The 21,082-nt window shown below is 42.1% G+C and overlaps 13 protein-coding genes across 13 annotated transcripts; 5 read left to right on the top strand and 8 right to left on the bottom strand. All coding sequences in view use genetic code 12, as the record gives it.

Annotated features, from left to right (window-relative positions):
• Positions 1–644: 644 nt before the first annotated feature.
• Positions 645–1,370, bottom strand: RBT5 (Rbt5p; the record flags this gene model as incomplete). Its single annotated transcript, XM_708224.2, has 1 exon — positions 645–1,370. The coding sequence occupies one exon, from the start codon at positions 1,368–1,370 to the stop codon at positions 645–647; it is 726 nt and encodes a 241-aa protein (XP_713317.1).
• A 1,250-nt stretch (positions 1,371–2,620) lies between these two features.
• On the bottom strand, positions 2,621–3,280 carry PGA7 (Pga7p; the record flags this gene model as incomplete). The annotated part of the gene is made up of 1 exon (XM_708223.1): positions 2,621–3,280. One exon carries the CDS (start codon positions 3,278–3,280, stop codon positions 2,621–2,623), a length of 660 nt encoding a protein of 219 aa, XP_713316.1.
• A 346-nt stretch (positions 3,281–3,626) lies between these two features.
• Positions 3,627–5,291, top strand: FRP1 (Frp1p; the record flags this gene model as incomplete). Its single annotated transcript, XM_708222.2, has 1 exon — positions 3,627–5,291. The coding sequence occupies one exon, from the start codon at positions 3,627–3,629 to the stop codon at positions 5,289–5,291; it is 1,665 nt and encodes a 554-aa protein (XP_713315.2).
• Positions 5,292–5,376: 85 nt separating this feature from the next.
• On the top strand, positions 5,377–6,777 carry CAALFM_C400100CA (uncharacterized protein; the record flags this gene model as incomplete). Its single annotated transcript, XM_708221.2, has 1 exon — positions 5,377–6,777. The coding sequence occupies one exon, from the start codon at positions 5,377–5,379 to the stop codon at positions 6,775–6,777; it is 1,401 nt and encodes a 466-aa protein (XP_713314.2).
• Positions 6,774–8,290, bottom strand: PHR3 (1,3-beta-glucanosyltransferase; the record flags this gene model as incomplete). Its single annotated transcript, XM_019475350.1, has 2 exons — positions 6,774–8,126; positions 8,180–8,290. The coding sequence occupies 2 exons, from the start codon at positions 8,288–8,290 to the stop codon at positions 6,774–6,776; spliced, it is 1,464 nt and encodes a 487-aa protein (XP_019330895.1).
• Positions 8,291–8,452: 162 nt separating this feature from the next.
• CAALFM_C400080CA (uncharacterized protein) lies at positions 8,453–9,700 on the top strand (the record flags this gene model as incomplete). The annotated part of the gene is made up of 1 exon (XM_705252.2): positions 8,453–9,700. One exon carries the CDS (start codon positions 8,453–8,455, stop codon positions 9,698–9,700), a length of 1,248 nt encoding a protein of 415 aa, XP_710344.2.
• Positions 9,701–9,767: 67 nt separating this feature from the next.
• On the top strand, positions 9,768–12,146 carry CAALFM_C400070CA (putative zinc metalloprotease; the record flags this gene model as incomplete). Its single annotated transcript, XM_705250.2, has 1 exon — positions 9,768–12,146. The coding sequence occupies one exon, from the start codon at positions 9,768–9,770 to the stop codon at positions 12,144–12,146; it is 2,379 nt and encodes a 792-aa protein (XP_710342.2).
• Positions 12,088–12,714, bottom strand: CAALFM_C400060WA (gamma-glutamylcyclotransferase; the record flags this gene model as incomplete). The annotated part of the gene is made up of 1 exon (XM_705248.2): positions 12,088–12,714. The coding sequence occupies one exon, from the start codon at positions 12,712–12,714 to the stop codon at positions 12,088–12,090; it is 627 nt and encodes a 208-aa protein (XP_710340.2).
• Positions 12,715–12,727: 13 nt separating this feature from the next.
• On the bottom strand, positions 12,728–13,576 carry CAALFM_C400050WA (uncharacterized protein; the record flags this gene model as incomplete). Its single annotated transcript, XM_705247.2, has 1 exon — positions 12,728–13,576. The coding sequence occupies one exon, from the start codon at positions 13,574–13,576 to the stop codon at positions 12,728–12,730; it is 849 nt and encodes a 282-aa protein (XP_710339.2).
• Positions 13,577–13,647: 71 nt separating this feature from the next.
• CNH1 (Cnh1p) lies at positions 13,648–16,050 on the bottom strand (the record flags this gene model as incomplete). The annotated part of the gene is made up of 1 exon (XM_705243.2): positions 13,648–16,050. The coding sequence occupies one exon, from the start codon at positions 16,048–16,050 to the stop codon at positions 13,648–13,650; it is 2,403 nt and encodes an 800-aa protein (XP_710335.2).
• A 128-nt stretch (positions 16,051–16,178) lies between these two features.
• Positions 16,179–17,189, top strand: CAALFM_C400030CA (uncharacterized protein; the record flags this gene model as incomplete). The annotated part of the gene is made up of 1 exon (XM_705242.2): positions 16,179–17,189. The coding sequence occupies one exon, from the start codon at positions 16,179–16,181 to the stop codon at positions 17,187–17,189; it is 1,011 nt and encodes a 336-aa protein (XP_710334.2).
• A 2-nt stretch (positions 17,190–17,191) lies between these two features.
• On the bottom strand, positions 17,192–18,238 carry CAALFM_C400020WA (H(+)-transporting V0 sector ATPase subunit d; the record flags this gene model as incomplete). Its single annotated transcript, XM_705240.2, has 1 exon — positions 17,192–18,238. One exon carries the CDS (start codon positions 18,236–18,238, stop codon positions 17,192–17,194), a length of 1,047 nt encoding a protein of 348 aa, XP_710332.2.
• Positions 18,239–19,422: 1,184 nt separating this feature from the next.
• TLO9 (Tlo9p) lies at positions 19,423–20,100 on the bottom strand (the record flags this gene model as incomplete). The annotated part of the gene is made up of 1 exon (XM_705238.2): positions 19,423–20,100. The coding sequence occupies one exon, from the start codon at positions 20,098–20,100 to the stop codon at positions 19,423–19,425; it is 678 nt and encodes a 225-aa protein (XP_710330.1).
• Between the last annotated feature and the right edge of the window lie 982 nt (positions 20,101–21,082).

Genomic DNA, 21,082 nt, shown 5'->3' with positions numbered 1-21,082 from the left:
TATTGTGACTGAGGGATGACTAATTATTGTGATTTCCGCCGTTTCAGCTCGCCTATCTTGCGTATATGTTCCGCGATCACTTTGATTTCTTCTTCAAAACTTACAAATCAATGTATCTGGGAATGTCAGTAGAGCTGGGACAGGCGGAGATGTCAATTGAATGGCCACTTTGATCGTGTTGCTATGGTATGGATTGGCACTGCAAGTGTATTGGTATGGGTTATGATTCCTGGCGTCGGTCAGAAGCCAACCATGGCCCCATATTGATGGGTCTAGTAATAAAGACTCAGGAGAAGCTAAGAATTGATTTGGGCCTTTTTATCTTTAATACCAAGAAGTTATATGTTTCTCCACATTTTTAGTGCACACAGGTTTTCTGTGTACTCAGTTCCACAAATGAGTTGAATTTTGATTGGTCAATAGCTAGTGGCGATAATTCTGCCTTGCCCCGCTTATGAGTACATTAGCGACAAAAAAGAGCCCCCGTAATTGCAAGACAATAGCAAGGAAGGGAGCGGCGGCGGTGGCGGCTCAAGTGCTAGTTCGTACTTGTATTGCTATCGCAAATTACATTAAACGTAAATACTCTAGTTGCAATAAGATCATATATTAGTTATGTATTATCAGCAATACTATAATTCAACTTAGAATAAGGCAGCAACAGCGGCAATGACACCACCAATAGCAACAGCTGGCATGTTACCGGCGTTAGCAGCTTCAACGGAAACAGAAGCAACGTCTGCAGCAGAAGAAGAAGATTGAGCAACAGAAGATTCTTCAGCTTTGGTGGTTTCAGCAGCCTTTGAAGTTTCTTCAGCTTTAGAAGTTTCAGCTGGTGCAGAACTTTCAGCAGCCTTGGAAGTTTCAGCAGCAGTGGTTTCTTTAGCAGAAGTTTCTTCAGCCTTGGTGGTTTCAGCGGCAGTAGATTCGGCAGTGGTGGATTCGGCAGTGGTTTCAGCAGCGGCATCAGCAGCCTTAGCCAAAGCGTCAGAAACACTTGATGGGATCATCCAGTATGGTTCCCAAACACCAGCAGATGAACAAATGGAAGTGGCCAAAGATTCAACAGAACCAACTTCTTTTCCTTTACAGTTTTTAGCAACACAGTTACCAACGGCACCAGCAAATTGAGGCATAACACACAAACAACCGGTATCCCAGTATGGACATGGGGTACTACTAGTACTTTGCTTAACACATTCTTTGGCACATTCTGGCAATTGGTCGTAGATTCTGTCAGCGAAACCGTTGATGGAAGCGGTTTTAGCAACACTTGGGAAAATAGTGTATGGATTATCACCTTCTGGGATAGCAGTGACACCAGCAGCTGAAGCAATGGAAACGATTGACAATAAGGATAAGGCGAGCATTGTAGTATTAGTTATTAGTGATAGTTAGTGAAGAATTAGAATTCAGAACAACGGAAGTCATGGAAAATGCCTATGTATTTATACCCTAATTTTCCATTCTTCCAAATTTGGTTCGCAAAGAAAATAATAACAAAGATGTTCGGCAATTCTTCTACACAAAAGAAGTTTTGGGGGAGTACCCATATGGCACCTGAACAAAGGAACTTTCATACCTTCAATTCTATCCAGTCAGAAAGTAGTCCGATATTTCCTTGATTAAATTGTGCTAAGAAAAAAAATTAAGAATTACCTCAATTGTACACAAAACAAAACAAAGTAGCAAATACTTATGCAGCTTGGCTTAATTACTCGAGGCGTATATGTGTTTGTGTAACAATTATACAATTGAGTTCTGTTTTTAGACTCTTGTAGTGGTCAAGAAATAGCGAAACCTCGTAGCCCCTAACACCAAAAAGTATACCATTGCTGTTTGTAGAACTTTAGTTACCAAATCTGGATATTCCAGGCATGTTTCTTGCATAAACATCCACATGGCAGCAACCATAGGTGACCTCGAATGGCCAATCGTAACCATTCAGCAATAGCAAATCCGATTAATTAGCACGGAAAATGCAGCTAATAAAAGAATGGCAAGCTGATCTTTCGATTTGCGGTCTTTTTAACGAAGATTTGTGGGAAACATCAGATTTTTTGGTGGGTATAGTATGTCTCAAACTATCGTCAATTCTAATGGGGGTCTTCTGTGGACTAATTCGGCACTAGTCTAGGAAACTTACTCAGGTTGACTACAATTGTTATTGAAGCAAACTAGATACCCCAATTTCTTGGCATACTCAATTTGATGAAATAGATTAGATTTTTGAGATTAAGCGTTTTGTCCGGTTTGGAGTAGCTGCACGTTTTGTTTTGTGGTTTTTTTTTTCTTGGTCACTACAATTCCACCTAACTGTTCTCACTATGTATCGGAACTTTTTCGGGATAGAAGTAGGATCATTAAAAATGCCCAAGTACCCGGAGAGAAGGGAAACTGGGGGGAGTAAAGATTTCAACAACGGATAAAGACTTTTCCACCAATAGGTAGTTAACCCAAGTAAACGTTTGCTAAAATTTTTTGTACTCATTTGAGAAACAAAGAAAAAAAAATTTCACTCTATTGTTCGAAACATCACGCAATAATTGAAGGTTACAAAACTTATACGACATGAGATGGTGGTCTTTATATTTTGGGCATAATAGAATATATAGAACGTTTATACAAGAAGGTACATCATGAATCCAAGAATTACCGATCCGATTCCTCCTGTCTGCAAAACAGCAAAATTAGCAGAAGATGAAGGAGATGAGGAAGAAGAAGAGGAGGAGTCTGTGGATGATGAGCCTGTAGATGACGAGCCTGTAGTTGTTGATTGAGCCGATTCGGAACTGCCGGTTTCACTTGCACTACCAGTTTCGGAAACAACGCTCCCAGCAGCACTTCCTGGAGCAGTAACCCATGATTTAGCAGTTTTCCCTTCAATTGTAGTAACTTCCTTAGCATCTCCAGCGGCAGTGGAAAGCATCGAGGAAATAGAAGCAGGCATCATCCAAGTATTAGCACCAACAACTGAACACAACGAAGTAGCCAAGAATCTGGCACTAGCAACATCTTCACCCTTACACTTTTGAGCAACACATTGACCAACTAAACCAGCCCATTGTGGCATCACGCAGAAACATCCTGTATCCCAATATGGACAAGGGGTGTTACTTGTACTGAATTTGACACATTCCTTTGCACAGTCTGGTAATAAATCGTAGATTGGATCTGCGAACCCATTAATGGAAGCAGTTTTAGGGACTTTTGGGTATGTACCAAAGTTACCGTAATCAGCAGCAGATACTAAAAGAATCAAGTAGAATATGAAATGCATGTTAGTGTGGATATGGAGCTGATGAAAAAAAAAAATAGGAATCTCTTACCCTTATATAACGTTAAACCCGAAAGAAAAGTGGTCTTGACCTGTCTTTGTTGTCCCCCAATTTATCAGATTAGTCTCGGATCGCAAAACACTAAAAATGCTTTTGTGCTGCGTAAAATTTCGCAGTTTTCGGATTCTTGGCATAGAAACGATAAATCCACCAATTAAACGATGGCCGCATCCCTTGTCTGATGATAATAAGGTTTATTGAATGCATGAATGAAAAGTATTAAACAAATCTATATTCACCTCTAAATTTTTTTTTTTTTTTATCATTAACCAAGTTTAACTTTCAACCATGGCTATTCCATTTGATCAACAGTTTTTTGTGGAAAAGGATAGAAATAATAAATATGAGTGGTTGATATTTGTATTGACGTTCATTGTGTTAGCTGGACATGGGATACTTTTTTATTGGATTCCACGATACTTGCGAGTCAATAACAAACGCAACAACTATTTTAGACTACTTAAAGTGTGGGATGCATGGACGAGTTGTGTTCATGTATGGGGCGATTTCTACTTTCAGCCCAGTTTGGTGTTGTTGGGAATATTGTTTGTTGGTCTTAATGTTGGGTTCTGCTTTGCAGAGATTAATGATTTAGATTATCAAAGTCGGTTTTATATTATTTCCAAGAGATTGCTGAAGGTGGCAGTAGGAAACTTGCCGATTTTATTATTTGCTGTTATGAAAAATGACTTGTTGACATCAATAACAGGGTTGCAACATGATAGATTAGAATTTGTTCATAAATGGTTGTCACGGCTTATGTGGGTCATGATCACTATCCATATGGGGATGGCTTGTTACTATTGGTTGAATCTCAACTTTAAAATTATGATTATGATCCCACCACAGATATTTGGGTTTATGGCTTATGGGAGTTTCAGTATTTTGAACTGGGCTAGTTTAAAGTTTATCAGACAGTTTGCGTATGATTTCTTTTTGGTGCAACACCGTATTTTTGCATTTATGATGTTGTTCTTTACATTTATCCACAATCAAGGAAACAGGGCTGTGGTGTTGATTTCGGTGCACGGGTTGGTTATCGACAGGGTTGTTAGTAAAGTGTTTGCATACTTGCACGCCAAAAAGTCGCCCACCAAAGGTAGATGTACATTCCGGATCATCGATGACAGCACGATTTCGGTGGTGATACCTGTCTCTGAAGCTGGATACACGTCAAAGTCTTGGTACACGAGATTCCTCCCCAAATACAAAACGTGGAAAGCTGGTCAGCACATTTACTTGAATGTGGGAAAAATCAAATTCTTCCAATACCATCCATTCACGATTTCTAGTCTTGCTGAAAGTGGGGAGATGAAACTACTCATCAGGGTTGAGCGTGGGTTTACCAGAAAACTCATGAGACATCTTGAGCAAGTTGATCATGATGAGGTGACAATCAAAGCTATGTTCCATGGTCCATATGGTGCTAGGTATCAGCCGTTGATAACTTTTGATACGTGTCTATTTTTCGCTGCTGGTTCGGGTGGTGCATTTACATTCCCAGTTTGTCTTGATTTGTTGAACCAAATAGATAGACGTGATCAGGAGGGTGATGTTTTGTTCCGTCCAAAAAACCAGTTTATCAAATTTGTGTGGGCAATCAGAAAGCAAGATAATATTGAGTGGTTTGAGGATTCGTTGAAACAGTTTGCTGGACGGTGTTCTGTTGATATTTATATTACCCAGGAAACAAAGGAAGAATTGCCACTACAAAGAAAGAATCTGATCATTGAAATAACAAAATCGTTAACCAACGATTATAATATTTTGTATGGGAGACCACAAATTCAAGATATAATACAACAGCACTCTCAGCTGCTAGGAGCTAACCAGTCGATGGCAGTTACTTCATGTGGCTCGCCATCATTCACAAACTCCATCAAACATCATTGTCAAAGTGCTAGAAGGGTGAAAGGTGCACCGGAAGTGTATTGTTATACAGAGTCGTTTTAGGGTATATAGGATAAATTTAAGGTTTGTGTATGTTTTAGCAAGGCGGACATAAATTCCTGTACGTAAGGACACACCCCCATTTCAGATGAGTTTGGGGAGAAAAAAATCACCCTTTCGACAACTTTTTCTTTCAGCAATGTTAAAGTACCAATTGATTGGTAAGAAAGGCAGGTTCTTTTCCAAGAAGAAAGTACATGAGTACCCGCTTGTGCATCTTCATTCCTTGCCGTTGGAGATACTACTTGAGATTTTTTGTTTAGTTGATGATTACCAGACATTGAGAAGTGTGGCATTGTGTTGTAAAAAGTTTAACCATATTGTCAACAAGCACCTATTGTATAATCTGATTGTTTTCAAAAACCCAAAAAAGTTCTACCAGTTTGCCACTATACATCTACTAGCAGATATCAGCAACAAAATCAATTTCCTCAACACCATTGAGTTTATCAACCCACAAATTAAGGACTCAGAAAACACAAAACTAAATATAGCCGGGAGCTATGCAGTGGAGTCGAAAGTGAGAGCCATGGACCAGCTCAACTATACTGAGTTTATCTTGTCGTTGTCGAACTTGTTTACCCATGCATTTGGGTTGCAGTGTGTTATTTTTAGCGAGATTTCCCCGTCGTTTGGGTTCCCCATGGAGTCCAAGTCTGGCAGCAGTAATATTTTTAAACGCAAGGCCCCGAAGACAAAGAATAGACGTTTGGGGAAGTTGGTGATGAAGACACAATCAGGGTGGTCTATACCATTGAGGAATACCCATTTGTCACTTATTGCAGAGTATTTTGATGTGATTGACGAATTGTGTTTGGTAAACTTTATTATTGATAATCCAATCACGATCAAGGATCTACGAATAAATAAAATACACTTTGAATCGTGTATCTATCCGTTTAAGAAGGGACCAAAAAGAGAGAATCTGATATTCACCAATGTGTCGGAGCTAGAACTATCCAAAATTGCCAACAGCACCGAATTGTCGTTGATCGATCTAATCAAAGTGAAGAACGAGGCATTGCATTACTTGACGTTGGATATTGGGTCAAACATTTTCTATACCAACCAGGAGTTTAAGTTTGGCAAGTATAATCCGTTTTTCCAGTTGTTGTGTTCTGGGGTAGGAGGGTACTCGAGGTTGGATACTTTGAAGTTGACAAATTTTGAATTGTTTGACTATTTGAGACACGATGATGTGCACAAGGATGTTGACTCGTGGATAGAGCCGCCAACTGATAATTTTGAAACGTTTATGGAGTACACGTCGCAGATCCCGCACTTGATTATTGTGCTACGAAAGTTTCCGCCACGAGTCAAGACATGTCTCAAATGTGGGTTCAAGGAGCAGCAGCTGGATAAAAATATAGAGTCGTTGACGTATGATGATTGGAAAATATTTCTTAAACCGTTAGAGTTGAACCCGGGGAATACATTACAGATTTTTCGACACGATTATAGATTACTATACACAAAGTCAAAGTATTAATTAAACAAGTTAGCACAGAAGGTTTTGAAGGGGTCTATTAGTTTGTGGATAAAGTCGATAAACGGGGTGCTAGGTGGTGGTGAAGGGGGCTCTGCAGGTTCTGTGGGTTCCGCAGGCTCAGCAGATTCCGCAGGTTCTTGGGGTGTTTCTCGGTTTTCCAACGCTTTTTCATCAACTTCCACCATGGTTTCAATTCTGTTGACGATGGCTAGTTTTTCGCCGCTTTCTTGGAAGAATTTGTACGTTGTTGTTAGATCCTCGTTGGATAGAGTCACATATTCTCCGCGCTTAGCGTCAACGCCAGTTTCAATCAATGTCTGCGCGATGGTCGGGGGAACGCCCCTAGAAATGTCAAGATTAGGGTACAGCAACTCACATTTCGGAATTGATGTTTTAAATGTTGTCAACTTTTGGTGTATATCCTTTGCGTTTTCCTTCATTGATTGGATGATATAGCTATAGTCTAGCTCGGGTAGGGTGTCGAATTTGTTTTTCAACTGAATAAAGTCCCGCAATACTTTGACGTCGCCATTGGAGAGAACCTTGACTAGGCCATAGTTGTTTGGTTCCTGGGTGAACTCGTATACCAATCCGCCACTGAAAACATCTATCATATCGTTTGTGTACAATACTGGGACTTCATCGAAATTTCTCGGCAACACCTCATTGCACCCATATTCCGAAAAAAACATTGGTTTGGTGAAATGTTTGTAATCGTTGACCAAGATGTTGTACCCGCTGCTGTAGAATGTCTGGTCGCCACACCACTGGTACGAGTTGACGCCATAAAAGTCGACTGATTCTTTGGGGTTGTCGTCGCCACACTCGAGGTACTGTGCTAGTGGCATTCGATAGTTCAAGTCGTCGGCCGCTGAATAACCGACGGGGATGGTTCTTGGTGCATTGTATTCGATATAGCTTTTGATTTCGCGGACCACCGCTTTGACATATGGGGCAGCCACACTGGCGGAGATGGGGTCGTTGACAATTTCGTTCCCGGCAATAAACCCTAGCGTGTTGTTGTAGTGGGAAAACTGTTCTACCACCTTAAAGACATTTTCAAAGTAGTACAAGTTGTACGAATTCCACGGCTCGTATCGGTTTAGGTGGTGGTGTGGCAATGGCGAGTTTACGTCTAGAAACAAGTATATTCCTGCTTTGGCCAACATGGTCATGCATTTATCGTGGTTTAGGTGTGCATTTATTGAATAAATACGAATGGTGTTGATACCCAATTCTTGAAATAGGATTATATCTCTAGCACATTTGTCGGGATCCGATAATGGGTCGTTGAGCTCGGAGACTGCAGACGATCCACCTGGCTGGTAGTCTATTCCCTTGATGTAGAACTGTAAGGTTGGTTAGTAAGTGTTGGCGCAAGAATGTGTTGGCGGTTACATACTGGTTCTTTTGTGATACTATCTATAAAGTAGTGGCCGTGGATGATGATGGGGTGGACATTTGCGGTAATCGATACGGTTAGTATTAGTGCAATCAAGATACACTGTAACATGGTGGGTTGATGTTTGTGGAAAAAGAAATTTATGTAAATTTTGTTGCGAAAAAAAGTTTGTAATGGAGTGTGGGGTTTCCCCACGACAACAAAATCACAGTCACATTGGTAGGCATATAAATATGAGCTAATTGAAAGGTTTTTTATTTTTTTCACTCACCAATGAAGTTTACAAGTACGCAATCCACCAAACTTGCCCTGTCTCTTGATAGGGTTTTGAAGGATATTACTACATTTAATGGCGATTCCACGCCGCAATTAATTGCTCCAGGGTGTACACTTGGCGTTACAGATCGGGATTCTACCGTGTACTTGAACTCGAAAGGTGTGAGAAATATCAATGACCCTGTGCCAGTTACAAATAACGATAGCTACGCGTTGTTTTCGTGTACTAAATCCTTGACGGTGATGGGGGCATTGATTTTGTACGAACAAGGGAAACTCCAATTAGATATTCCCGTTTCTACATATTTCCCAGAGATTGCCAATATCGGGGTATTAGAGCCAGGAGCAGTAGACAAGTATAGTGGTAAGCTTTCAAAGCCGTTGACGACACCGCAAACGCCAATTACTGCCAAACACTTGATCACCCATACTGCCGGGTTTTCGTATGGGTTTATTAGTCCCGATTACTTTGCGTTGATCACCAAGGGCGAACGAATCGACGCCATCAACCCGCCCATGGAGTTTTTCCATAAAAAGACACCTTTGATTCATGAACCAGGTACTGATTGGGCTTATGGACATAATATTGACTGGTTGGGGTTTGTTCTTGAACGGATTAGTGGGCAGAAGTTGGGTGAGTTTTTGGCCACACACGTGTTTGAACCTATTGGCATGACAAGCTGTACCTTCCACAAGAAGGACCCTTCGGACTTGGTTAGGATCCATTTTAGAAAGCCTGATGAGACATTGGTTTTGCTCAAGAAGACACCAATTAGTTTAGATCCCATTTTGGATTTAGGGGGACAAGGGTGTTTTGGGAGTGTTGGTGACTACCTCAAATTTATCAGAGTGTGGCTCAACTATGGGGTCTCGCCAGATACTGGGAACCGGATACTTAACGAGTCGACAGTCAGGTTTGCTATTAGGAACCATTTACCGGACGATTTTGAGTTTGACTTTATTGGGTTGTCACACAATGTTCTTGATGAAGAGGAACGGAAAAACGATGGGTGGACATTGACTGGAAATGCGTATGGTCTGAACGATTTGCCTACAGGCAGACCCAGAGGGTCTAACTACTGGTCGGGTGTAGCCAACTTGCACTTTTGGATTGATTTTGAGAATGGGATTGGTGGGTTTTATGCTGTTCAGGTGTTGCCATTTATGGACGAGTATAATATTGAGAGCTACGCGAGGTTTGAGAGTGAGGTGTATAAGGTTTTAGGTAGTCAAAGTAAATTATAGTGCGAAAATAAACACAGCCCAGAAAAAAAAAAATGTACAAGTAAACCACTTTTCCACCATCCATATCATGACATCTCATAGTGGGTACCAGAGACTAGATAATGTTTCTTCATCATCGACAGTGTTGCCGATGCACCCACCGGAATATGACGACGTGCACACACCCATGGAACAGTTTGAGATAGACGACCCCCAGTTGCCGGCATCTGGTCTTTTAGTCAAGTTTGCCAACAATTTCAATACAAGGATATTACGGCCCGTGACGAGAATTATAGACCCGATCTATGAAGGGTACAAGTACTTTCAGATGCAGTATGAGCGGTCGATATTAAAGTTGGGGAACCCGTTAGTGGTGAAGCGGTTGTTGTATGTTTCGTTTGTTATGGTGATTGTTTTTGGTATTACAAAATATAGCGACAACGATTCTATCAGTGGGGCCAGTGTGGGAGCGTTCACTAGGGGCAGGTTCTATGATATCGACAAAGTTGGCGAGTCTATAACGCACTTTATTGATCCCAAAGAAATGAAAGAGCATTTAGAGTACTTTTCGTCGATACCACACATCACCGGCACGAAAGGAGACTTGGCGTTGGCAAAGTATGTACAGTCGTTTTTCAAGAATAATGGTCTACACCATGTTGAGTTGAATGAGTTGGAAAGTTTTACCAATTATCCAGACAAGACCAAGACGTACTTGAAGGTTGAAGATTTTGAGGCGACGTTGTTTGAGCAACATAACGAGGGCATGGAGTTTTTGGCATTTAACCCAAACTCGTTGAACACAGAAACGCCTATCAAGGGGAGTTTTATTTATGTGAATTATGGGGAGGCCGAGGACTATGACAAGGTGATTGCCAATGGCGTTGAGGTGAAAGATAAGATTGTGTTGGTGAAGTATGGCGGCAAGACCCCTGAACCGAATAAGGTGTACATTGCCGAGCAGCACAAGGCCAAGGCAGTGGTGTTTATCACCAAGAAGTATAGTGTTTCTGATGATGTGATTCAGAGAGAGAATGTTGGGTTGACACGAATGTCGCCTGGCGATATTTTGACCCCTGGCTGGGCATCGGAGAACATGTATGTGACTAGGTTGACGTGGGACAAGTCTGAGACCACGCCCAAAATCCCCACCATCCCGGTGTCGTGGAAAGATGGCGAAATCTTGTTGAGGAAGTTGGCTGGTGGCGTTGACTTTGATGGGTACAAGAGTGGTGACGGTAAATCGCCGGCCCTAGAATTGAGTGTGCAAAACATTGACCGGCCAATGCACCAGGTGTGGAATGTTGCTGGGTCTATTGAAGGGCGAGAACAGAACGAAAAGGGGGTTATTATTGGTGCTGCTCGAGACTCTGGCTGTTATGGGACGATGGGCAGTAATACCGGCACTGTTGCGTTATTGGAAATGGTAAAGATATTTACGTCGATGCAGAGAAAGTATCTGTGGACCCCGTCGCGGTCGATATTTTTTGTTTCGTTTGATGCCACTGAGTATAATTTGGCCGGTGCTGCTGAATGGATAGAGAATAGGAAGGAGTCGTTGCGCAAAGAAGGGTATGTGTATATTGACTTGAGTGATTTGGTGGCGGGGGATAAGTTGTTGATAAATGCCAACCCGTTCTTGCATGAAGTGATTGGTAACTGCTTGCAGAAGGTGAAAGCGGGGGATAGTACGATGTATGATTTGGTGAAGAAACAGAATGGTGACCGTGTGCCCATGGGAAATGATTTTCTCGAGACAAAGAACTATGTGCCATTTATCAACTATATCAATATTCCTTCGATGGAGATTAAGTTCACGGGGGTCGACTACCCCAAGAACTCCTGTTTTGATAACTTTGATAATTTTGAGACCAGCGGGGTTGATCCGAAAATGGTTAAGCACGCACAAATGGTTGAGCTTTTGTCGAGGATAGCTTTAGAGTTTGCTGAAAGTCCGTTGATTCCGTATAATTTCCGTGATTTCACACGTGAGTTAGAGTTGTTTGAACAGGATTTGGAGAGGTATGCCGAGGTGCAGGTAGAGAAGGTGGGTCGAGCAAAGCCGGTGCTACACTTTGATGGATTGAAACGTGCGTTGAACTCGTTGAAGCTGGTGAGTGAAAACTATCAGGAATGGGCCCGCGAATGGAAACAGTTTATCCATGAATCTGGCGGCATGGAGCCGACCATCCATACCATGCTGAGATGGCGGTGGAACGATAATATGGTTGAGTTTAATGGCCAGTTCCTAACGAGAGAAATCCAGCATCAGCGTGCTGGCTACAAGAATATACTCTTTGGGTTGCCGTTTATTGCGCCTACAAGTAAGGGTGAGTTTGACTGGCACAGTTTCCCGTTTATACGGAACTATATTTCGCAACACGATTTTGAACTGGCGCAGAATGCGATTAATCAGTTGGCGCTGGTTTTAGAGTCGGCAGCGTTGAACTATCGGGATTTGAGCTAGCTAGGGTGTATAGGTGTTCTAAATAGTGGTCTCTAATACCAAAGTCTTTGATTGAGTGGACGAGGTTGGCGAGGTAGTCTATGTTTTTGCCACTGGGACCGACAGCAGTGCGTATGACATGGGCGGTGTCTTCTAACGATTCTGGCCCCACAAATGCTTCGTTGTCGATTGTTCCAATGTAGATATCGCTCTCAATGAACTCTTCTCCCACGTAGAATGGCACTTTGTGGGCGGTGTACCCGTTTTGTTCTCTGATGTCGAGGTACTGTTTGACTTGTTCGACGTGCTGTGGCTCGATGTAGTATGCCACTCCATAAACACGCAAGTCGTCAGGCGACGACACATTATAGAACTCGTCGTGAAATTTGGGGGAGGTTAGATCGTCTATGGAAAGGAGGGTTACCACTCTGCCGGGATACTCGGGTGTTCCTCGATGGTCTATTGAGCTTTGCCAGAATCGGCGAATAAACCCTTTTAAGTAGCCTGTGACTTTGTACGATACGTGTGGTGGTGGTTTAAAGATTAAGGATCCGTATCCTATAATCCACATTCCTTGTGGGTGTGTCATTTTGCTATACAGACTATATGTAACTAAATTTAAATGCCATTTTTATGGTCTCGACAATTTTTTCTTTTAGGTGTGTGCGGTACCTGTTGGCGCTGATGCCGAGAACCAACACCACCAACACAGCCAAATAATTTTCTCTCAAGTAGGTTTTGACAAGGTTGTAGATGTACGACAACTGCGATATTTGAACTTCGTGGTGTTCCTCTTCGTAGCTGTTTTGGATCTCTTTAATTGATTTGTATTTCAAGGTCTGCTGTTTCGCCTGTTCGAGGGCAGCTGCCCTTTCTTTTTCCTGATTTTGTTTAGCCAACCGTTGCTGGGCCTTCTGTTCCTCATGCAGGTGTTGGATTTTGCGTAGTTTTTCCAAATCTTTAGGGTCAGTAATCAATCGTTCTGCTTCTTGGTATTTTCCAAATGTGGGCAAGATCTCAAACACCACCAACTGCATAAACTTTGGCTTGTACTTGTCGTTGTTTGCGCCCAAGTAATCTTTATGTAACTGGTCAAAGTATCCATCGCCAATCAACACTTTCGGGTTGGTAATATGGGCTAGGTGGTAGTTGTACAATATTTCACATGGAATGTCGTTGCCAAACACGGAACGAATCTGGTTGAGGACCTCGTTGCTGGTAATGGAATTGATTGCAGCGTTGGTCTGGACTTGGTTTAGCAATCCATCCTTCAAGCAAACCCCCACTTCCACCAAGTATAGGTTGATTATTTTTGTAACCAAGGTTTGGGAGATGGTGTGGTTGGCATATTCGTTGAAACAGATGTGAAACAATTCACTTGTTAACTTGAACGACGCCTCAAAGTTCTTATTAATGAATTGCTTTAAAGCAAGTTTGTAGTTGTGATCCATTGTGGAGAGAAAGAAAGAGTTGTCGATTTTTTCTACCGAGGTTCGCATAACAAAAAAATTTATATATTTATCTACTCCTCTTCGTCTTCTCTATCGCGACGACTACTTGGCAAGTAACCCAAAGCTTGCAATCTTCTTTTCTTTTCGACTTCCGTCTCCTCCTCGTCGGCACTCTCCTCGTCGGCACTCTCTTCGGAGATGGGTTGGGTGTGGTTTTCTTGTAGGATATTAGCTATTGTGTCTTCCAACTTTTGTTCGGTTTTGCTGCTCATTGGTGTGTTTTCTTCTTCCGGTAGTATGATCTTGTGCTGGGTGCCGTGCTCGAGGTCGGTTACACTGATTTCTGGTGGTGGCTTGATCCCCACCATAGACTTTACCATGCCCATGATAGACCCCGACCGTGCTCTTGGTGCAGGTGCGTGTTTGTTGACCTTGTATCTTCTAATGATATCACCATCTTCATTTTCAATCACAATCAAATCGTCCACACGGTGGGCGTATACTTTACGTTTATTTGGATCATCTTTTTTATAGTATGACCGGCGTGATAACGACCGAGATAATTTTTCTTGTAAGCCGTGGGTATCCTCGTCGGTTGTGTATTCGCCAGACCCAGTTGAGTATTGTGTGAGGTGCCTCTCCAAGGATTCCATAGAATGGATACTTCCGATATCAGGGGCGCGTACTGGTTTGGTGGTTAATTTCAAGTTTTCCATTACTTCACCATACTGGTCTTCGATAATAACTTGGTCACCATCTTGGTAAGCAACGGTTGGGACAGGTGCCTTTTCGGCTTTTGTGGGTGGTTTCTCTCCAAATGCAGATAACCCTGATGTTTTGTTTGGGATGGCAAGGGTGTCTGAGGCTGATTCGGGTTCTGGCGTTTTGTTGCCCCCTAGTTGTAAGATCTGCGCTTCTGGGGGTGTTCTGTCATCTCTGTGGTTCTTCTTTCTCTTGGCTCCGCCTGTTGGACGCACTTTTGTGCCGGTAGTTTCTGGTTGCAGTTTTTCGGTTGGTGCCATTGTATCCACACGATGTAAGGAGAAGGAGGTGGTGGCACGGTCGAGTTTCTGGAGTCTCTGCATCCACCCGCCACTTCCATTACCTTCTTGGTCGGTTGTGAAGGACATGGTGATGGCCATTCTGTTTAGTCTTTTACCTAGTGTTAGCACTGCTACTGAAGATCCATGGACGATGATCGATGTAATAACAATAAAGCAGACTATTGGCCAGATTGTGGCGAGCAACTGGTAGTGAGGGAAATCCTCATTGGGGAGGTGGTGTAGCGGCGTTTCTTCGGTGGTGTAGTGGGCTTCCAAATCTTTTCTGGCCAAGATACTGGCAAATATGGCACCGACACCGATTGGCCCGAAATGGCCACAGAATAACGCCTCTCTCCATGTTTTGACGTCGGGGGTTATTGGCTTGAGGGCGACAACGGCGGGAATTCTTCTCAAGAATATGATGACAAATGCCAACACGACAAGTCTCCATACATTCAATCCCAAGTCGGCGTTATTGAATTGTGGCCAAGGAATGATTGCCCCGAAGTAGACGAAAAACGACAAGTTTAGCAACAAGTCAATAACAGTAGACACGTGTGACTCTTCGGTTTTCTTTGCGAATGCCCCATTCCAGCCAAAGGCGGTACCTGCAGCAAACGAAACCAATAAATCGTCCACACCCAACATCGACCCAATACCAGCAGAAATAAATGCAATAAACACGAAAATGGCCAAAAACGATTCACGGTCGATAAGGTTTTGGTTTTCTGCAAAAGCGACTAGTTTACGCAAGACATAGCCAATGACTGTCCCCAATAAACAGCCGAAAATACACTCCCAAAGGATGGTCAACAAAAACCAGTCTTTAACAATTTCGCCGGCGTGCCCAGAATGGATAATCAAGTTTAGGGATAGGAAAATAAATGGGAATGCCATACCGTCGTTACACCCCGATTCTGCTGACAACAAATTACGCAAATGGCCAGGGACTCTTTCGGCAAACTTTCCTTTACCGACGACAGCAGCAGCCAAGACCGGGTCGGTGGCTGTGACACATGCACTGACTAGCAATCCATCGTTGAATGTGAAATGGGGGATGAGACACCAGATAAAGAGCCCAACAATCAACCACCCACATGTCATGACCGGCAACAAGAAAATAGTCACTGAGAGCCAATGTTTCATCATATACTTTTTCGGCAACTCTACTGCCACGGCGACGATCTGGATACATAATACTATTCGACAGATTTCTAGGGTGATGTAGTCTGAATTACCCCAGCTGACGGGGTCAAACCAGTTTAGACAATGTGGGCCTAGGATAAGCCCTGCTATGGATGCGACGGTGGCCTCGCCGATGTATAGACGTTCTTTGACGAAAAGGGAGACTAATGAGAATAGGGTACTGAAAATACCCACACAGGCGTAGGCTATGTGTGGTGGTTCTAATTCTAACTGACTCCAAGCCATGGCAAAGTGTGGTGATGAAGAGTTGATAAGAAAAAAAATTTTTGGTGGTTCTTTTTTTTTTGTAATGGAAAAATGTTACATTGCGCCAAGAAATTGTATCACCTGAAATTGGACAACACGTTCTTGCCATGTTGTTTGTTGAGTCGGATAGTGAGTCGGTGAACAACACCGATATTTGTCAGGTTGAGGATTCGTTTACGGCGTCGACCACGCAGATTGCACATTTGTCGGATATTTTCCAGAGTTTGGTCAGTATTAATAACCAGGCGATAATCAGGATCAAGGAGACGGGGATCGCGATCTACTCGAGTTATAATCATACGTTTAATGTGAATGTGAATATCGACCCGCTGTTGTTCAGTATTTATAGTATTACTGGCGAGGAGTTTACGTTGGGGGTTGATTTGAGTTTGATTGGCGAGTGTTTTACGTCTGTGGCCAGTACGTTGAAGTTTGAAAAGTCGGTTACATGTTACCTCAACTACCAGGGTGAAGGATCCCCCCTAGTTATTGAGTTTGAGGATACGTATATTTTGGAGAAGCTCGAGTTTTACACGTATATTATTGAGCTGGGGATGGAGGATGATAATTTGGGGATCGACTATGAGAGGGTGGAGATGGAGGCGATGGTCAGGAGTGATGTGCTTACGAATATTTTACTGGATTTGTGGCAGATTGATACCGAGAACTTGTTTATATACGCCGAGGCAGACACGTTGACTTTTATCAGTAATGGGCCTATTGGCACGTCGAAACTTATATTCCCCAACGACAAGGATGTGCTTGAGAAGTTGGAAATTAGTGGCGACAAGAGGTACGTGGTGTCGCAGTTTAGTTATGAGACGTTCTATCGAATATTCAGGGCGGTGAGACTAAGCTCCAAGTGCAAGCTTATCAAAGACGCGCATGGGTGTTTTTCTATCCAGTTGTTGTGCAAGAAACTACCGTTGAGTGGGTACTCGGGGACACTAGTCACCATCAACATGATGGAGCTCAACCACGACGAGTTTATGATTGGGTGGATAGAGGAGCAAGAGAAGCCGGTGTTGTTTACGTCGTTCAAGAAGGTAGAGGTACAGTCGAGCGTAGTTGACAAGCGCAATGTAAGCGGGGCAGTTGAGGTGCCGTTATTTTTATAAAATCAGTATACAGCTATGTAGCTTTCAATTCTATTTTTTTGGTTTTGGGCAATACACTCGGCGATCCAAGTAATGTTTCTGATTTCTTGTTCTTTCGACTTTAACCAGGCATAGACTGACGCCAAGGTGAACTGCTGGGTGAATGCATTTCTGCACAATTGCATTTCCAAGTAGTAGAACCAGTCACCTAAGGATTTCAAGTTTTCGTTGGTTTCGGAGAAGATGTCCTTGTAGTCGCCAACGAGTTCGACGATTGATTTCAATTGCTCGACGTCGTCTACTTGCGACAATTCCAAGTGGTAGGTGGGGTACAACTTGCCGTGGCTGGGGAATAACGACAACTTGTCTTCTGGCGACAAGTCGGGGTTGTTTAACGAGTTTAGGGCGATATTGATGACACGTTTGTCGGCCTCCAAAGTTAACAATCTCTCCATAATCTCCTTATCGGGTCCGTCCAAGTTTTTGTCACACCAGTCAACAAACCCTTCCAAGTAGTTTTTGTATAATCTGTTTCTTATAATTTCGATGTTCAAGTCGTCCAAGTCGTCGGCACTGACACAGTTTTTGAAGAATGGGGCCAAAGGAGTGTCTATCAACACTGTCAGGTATAAACTTTCGATGTCGGTAGCAATCGACAATGTAGGCAAGGTATCGAACCACCCCAAGGCGTTGGTCTTTCTCAAGATTTCCGACTTGTCTCTTTCGTGTAAGGTACCGGTAATCATCAATATGACATTGTCGATCATGTACCCGTAGTTTATGAAATCCATAAATTTGGTTAACTTCCCACTCGATTGACTTTGGATGTACTGGTACTGCTGGAATAGTTTTTTTGTCAAGTTTTCCTGGATGACGGTAGTGCTTAATGGACCAGAATAGTTTGCCAAAAAGTTGCCGTAGTCGGTGGATGATAATTGTAATTTCAAATCTTCAAGGTTATCGCATTGGGTGAGGTTGACGTATTGGTTGGAAGTTAAGAGGCCGGATTTGTAGCCACGGACAACACCTTCAAGGTACCCGTAGTCGATGTTAAAGAATAATCCTTCCATTTGGTGGTGGTGATGATAAGGTTGTTGATTTTTTCGTTGAGAAAAAAATCCAGAAATATAGATAGAGAATTGATCAAAGTGCGCGACCCCGAAAATGTAACCACACAGCTTCTCGCTAGGCGGGCACAGTCAATGGTTTGTACAGAGTAGGTTTTTAGCATAACCGGCTACACGAAGGAAATACCTCAGTAAACAACTGCTTTGGTTGGCTGTAAAAAAGCTGTTCAAGAAGTTAGACAAACGTGGTAAACTGAATAGTCGTGTAGGTTTGAGAATAAGACGTGGCAAATTTTATTTGACGAGAAAAAACACTATAAAAACAACTTTCCAAAATAATTTGAGAAAAAATTGCTTTAGAGAAGAATAAATTTAAATGAGTTTTACCATTTGATAGGGATATGATAATAGAGAGTAAAATATAGCCTTGAACGGTAGACACTTGTTCCTCTTTCCATTGGATGTCACTTATAGATGTAGCGGGATGCATTATTATGATGTTGTTGTGAAATGAAATTTGTAATAATTATCTCAGTGGGGAAATATTAATAATGTGAAAATGATGAATTTGAAAAAGATAAAAATCCATATAAAGGGATTCTAAGTATTATCCCTAATTTGATTTTACCAGGTTTCACAGAGTATTTCTACTAACAGTGCATAGGGTTAGCCGAGTAATAGAATGATGTTTATTGTTATAGAACTGAACATGTAGAGGSCTTAACCCGACAAGACGTATGAGCTGATGATTCCACAAATATTTGTTCACCTTTGACATGCTCTCAATTGGCGACTTCTTAGTTGAAGTGATGAAACCTAATACTTCAAGTTTCACCAGGACTGGGTAGAGCAATAAAGGTATCTGGACGTATCTGTAGAAAAGTCTGTAAAAGTTTTAAGCTGATCAAACGATTAAAGACTTTTTGCTTAAGAATTTGGTCAAAATTTCCACCAAAAAATAATCACCTCAGGATAGTTGTTGTAGAGTCGACTGACTCAAGTAAAGAACGGATTGCAATTTAAAGTAGTTGGMCCGTTAAGCTAGCTCAGTAATGTCTGACTTGGTGATTTGGTGTATCTACGGTTAGAACTTGTTGAACAGAATAAACACTTGAAATATATAGCTATATAAAATATTTCTTTTCTTAYTCCTGTACTATCTGTATATGTCTTGTAGAACAGAGCCCCTAATTACCAAACTGGTTTAAAAAGCTGTCTACATCGAACTCTTCGTTTACGTGGTCGCCATTGTCGAGCAATGTCATGTTCAACCCGTCTAGTATCAGCTCGTCGTTTTCAAGTATGTTGTTCATGTCCAAGTTGTTGTCTGTGGTGGCATGTACTTTGTCGTCCAATTTTAGGTCCTCGTAGTCCATGTTGGACAACATGTCTTCGCCGTTGGTATTGCCGTTGATGTCAAAGCCAATAAAGTCGTCAAAGTCGTCAAACTTTTGTGGGGCGGTCTCTGCTTTCTTTGCTGCTTCTGCCTTCTTTGCTGCTTCTGCCTTCTTTGCTTCCTCTGCCTTCTTGATTTCCTCTGCTTTCTTGGCCTCCTCTTCACGTTTCTTTCTTGCCGCTTCTTCTTTGACTTTCAATTCGTCAAGTTTCTTTTTCTTTTCAACCATAACGCCGAGACACCACTCTGCATCATTGAGTTTCGACACTGTTTGGTCTAGAATAGCATGGAAGTTTTGGATTTCGCCGTTGAGCAGTTGGGTTATGGATTTTTGGATTAGTTCGTTGTTGGGGCTAGTAATCACATTGCTTTGCTTTCTGTTTTGGTCGATTACCTCAAATATGTATCCTGATGATTTCAATATCTCGTCGAGTGAGTTATGTAGTCTTGTTTGGAGGTTTTCTGGCATGGTGGGGGGAAATAAAGGTGTGATAAAATTATTCTTGTTGGTTTATGCGACGTTTGTGTCAGGGAAATAMCACCTTGATATATAGGGACATCTACACCCAGAGTGTAGACGGAGACACGACCTCCGAAGGATCGGTCTGTTGAGGAAGTATATATCTACATACGCACACATAGTGATTAATATACTATCAAGTGTTCACTGATACTCAGATTCCATTAATATAAGTYGTACGTATTAGGTCAASATTGGTGAAAAATTTGCACTCATCGAGAGCCGGGAATTAGTATAAAMAGAAGAGAAAAGAAAGGTATTTAGGATATAGAGACCGAGTTTCAGTAGACACTTTTAGTGGGCGTAAACTTTATTTACTCTGTTTTTTGCTTATTAAAAATAATCCCTATCGTGTACTAGGACTAATTCTCACGAATATTCCGTGTATACAAACAATAAAAACTTTCAAAAACAGTTYACTTTSCACCACAGATGTATCCAACACATTGACGTTGTTTGTGAACAAGTAGTCATTGGAATCCCGTGATAGYTCTGTTCAATTTGACGGAGCAGCAGATCATCCAATTGTCTTCTAACAACAGGGKCAGAGTCTTCATCAACTAGRGCAATTATTTCACCATCTTCAACTACGAATAGCTCCTTCCAGGTTTGCCATAACATTATCTTTCGTGCCAGCAATCAAGCAACRCAGCAGGACGGAAAAAYACCGATTCACGAACACCTRGAGTACACGTATCTAGCTATAACACGAGCAGTAACACGGATTTTAAAAGGAGCTGGGAACAYATAAACATCAAGAGAAATCAAAAAAACGATTAATAATACCACGCTCATGGATTCGGGTTCAGATTGAACATCAGTCTCAGCAAACATGGAAAGTTAACAATTTTTGTTGTCTATGAATTACAGAACCAGGGGAAATGGCAAAACATTACACCAAGAAATGATGAGACAGYTAACCCTAGAATTA

Source organism: Candida albicans, chromosome 4 (genome assembly GCF_000182965.3).
Source record: "Candida albicans SC5314 chromosome 4, complete sequence".
In the NCBI taxonomy this organism is placed as follows: Eukaryota; Fungi; Ascomycota; class Pichiomycetes; order Serinales; family Debaryomycetaceae; genus Candida; species Candida albicans.
This window is presented reverse-complemented; position numbering and strand designations above follow the sequence as displayed.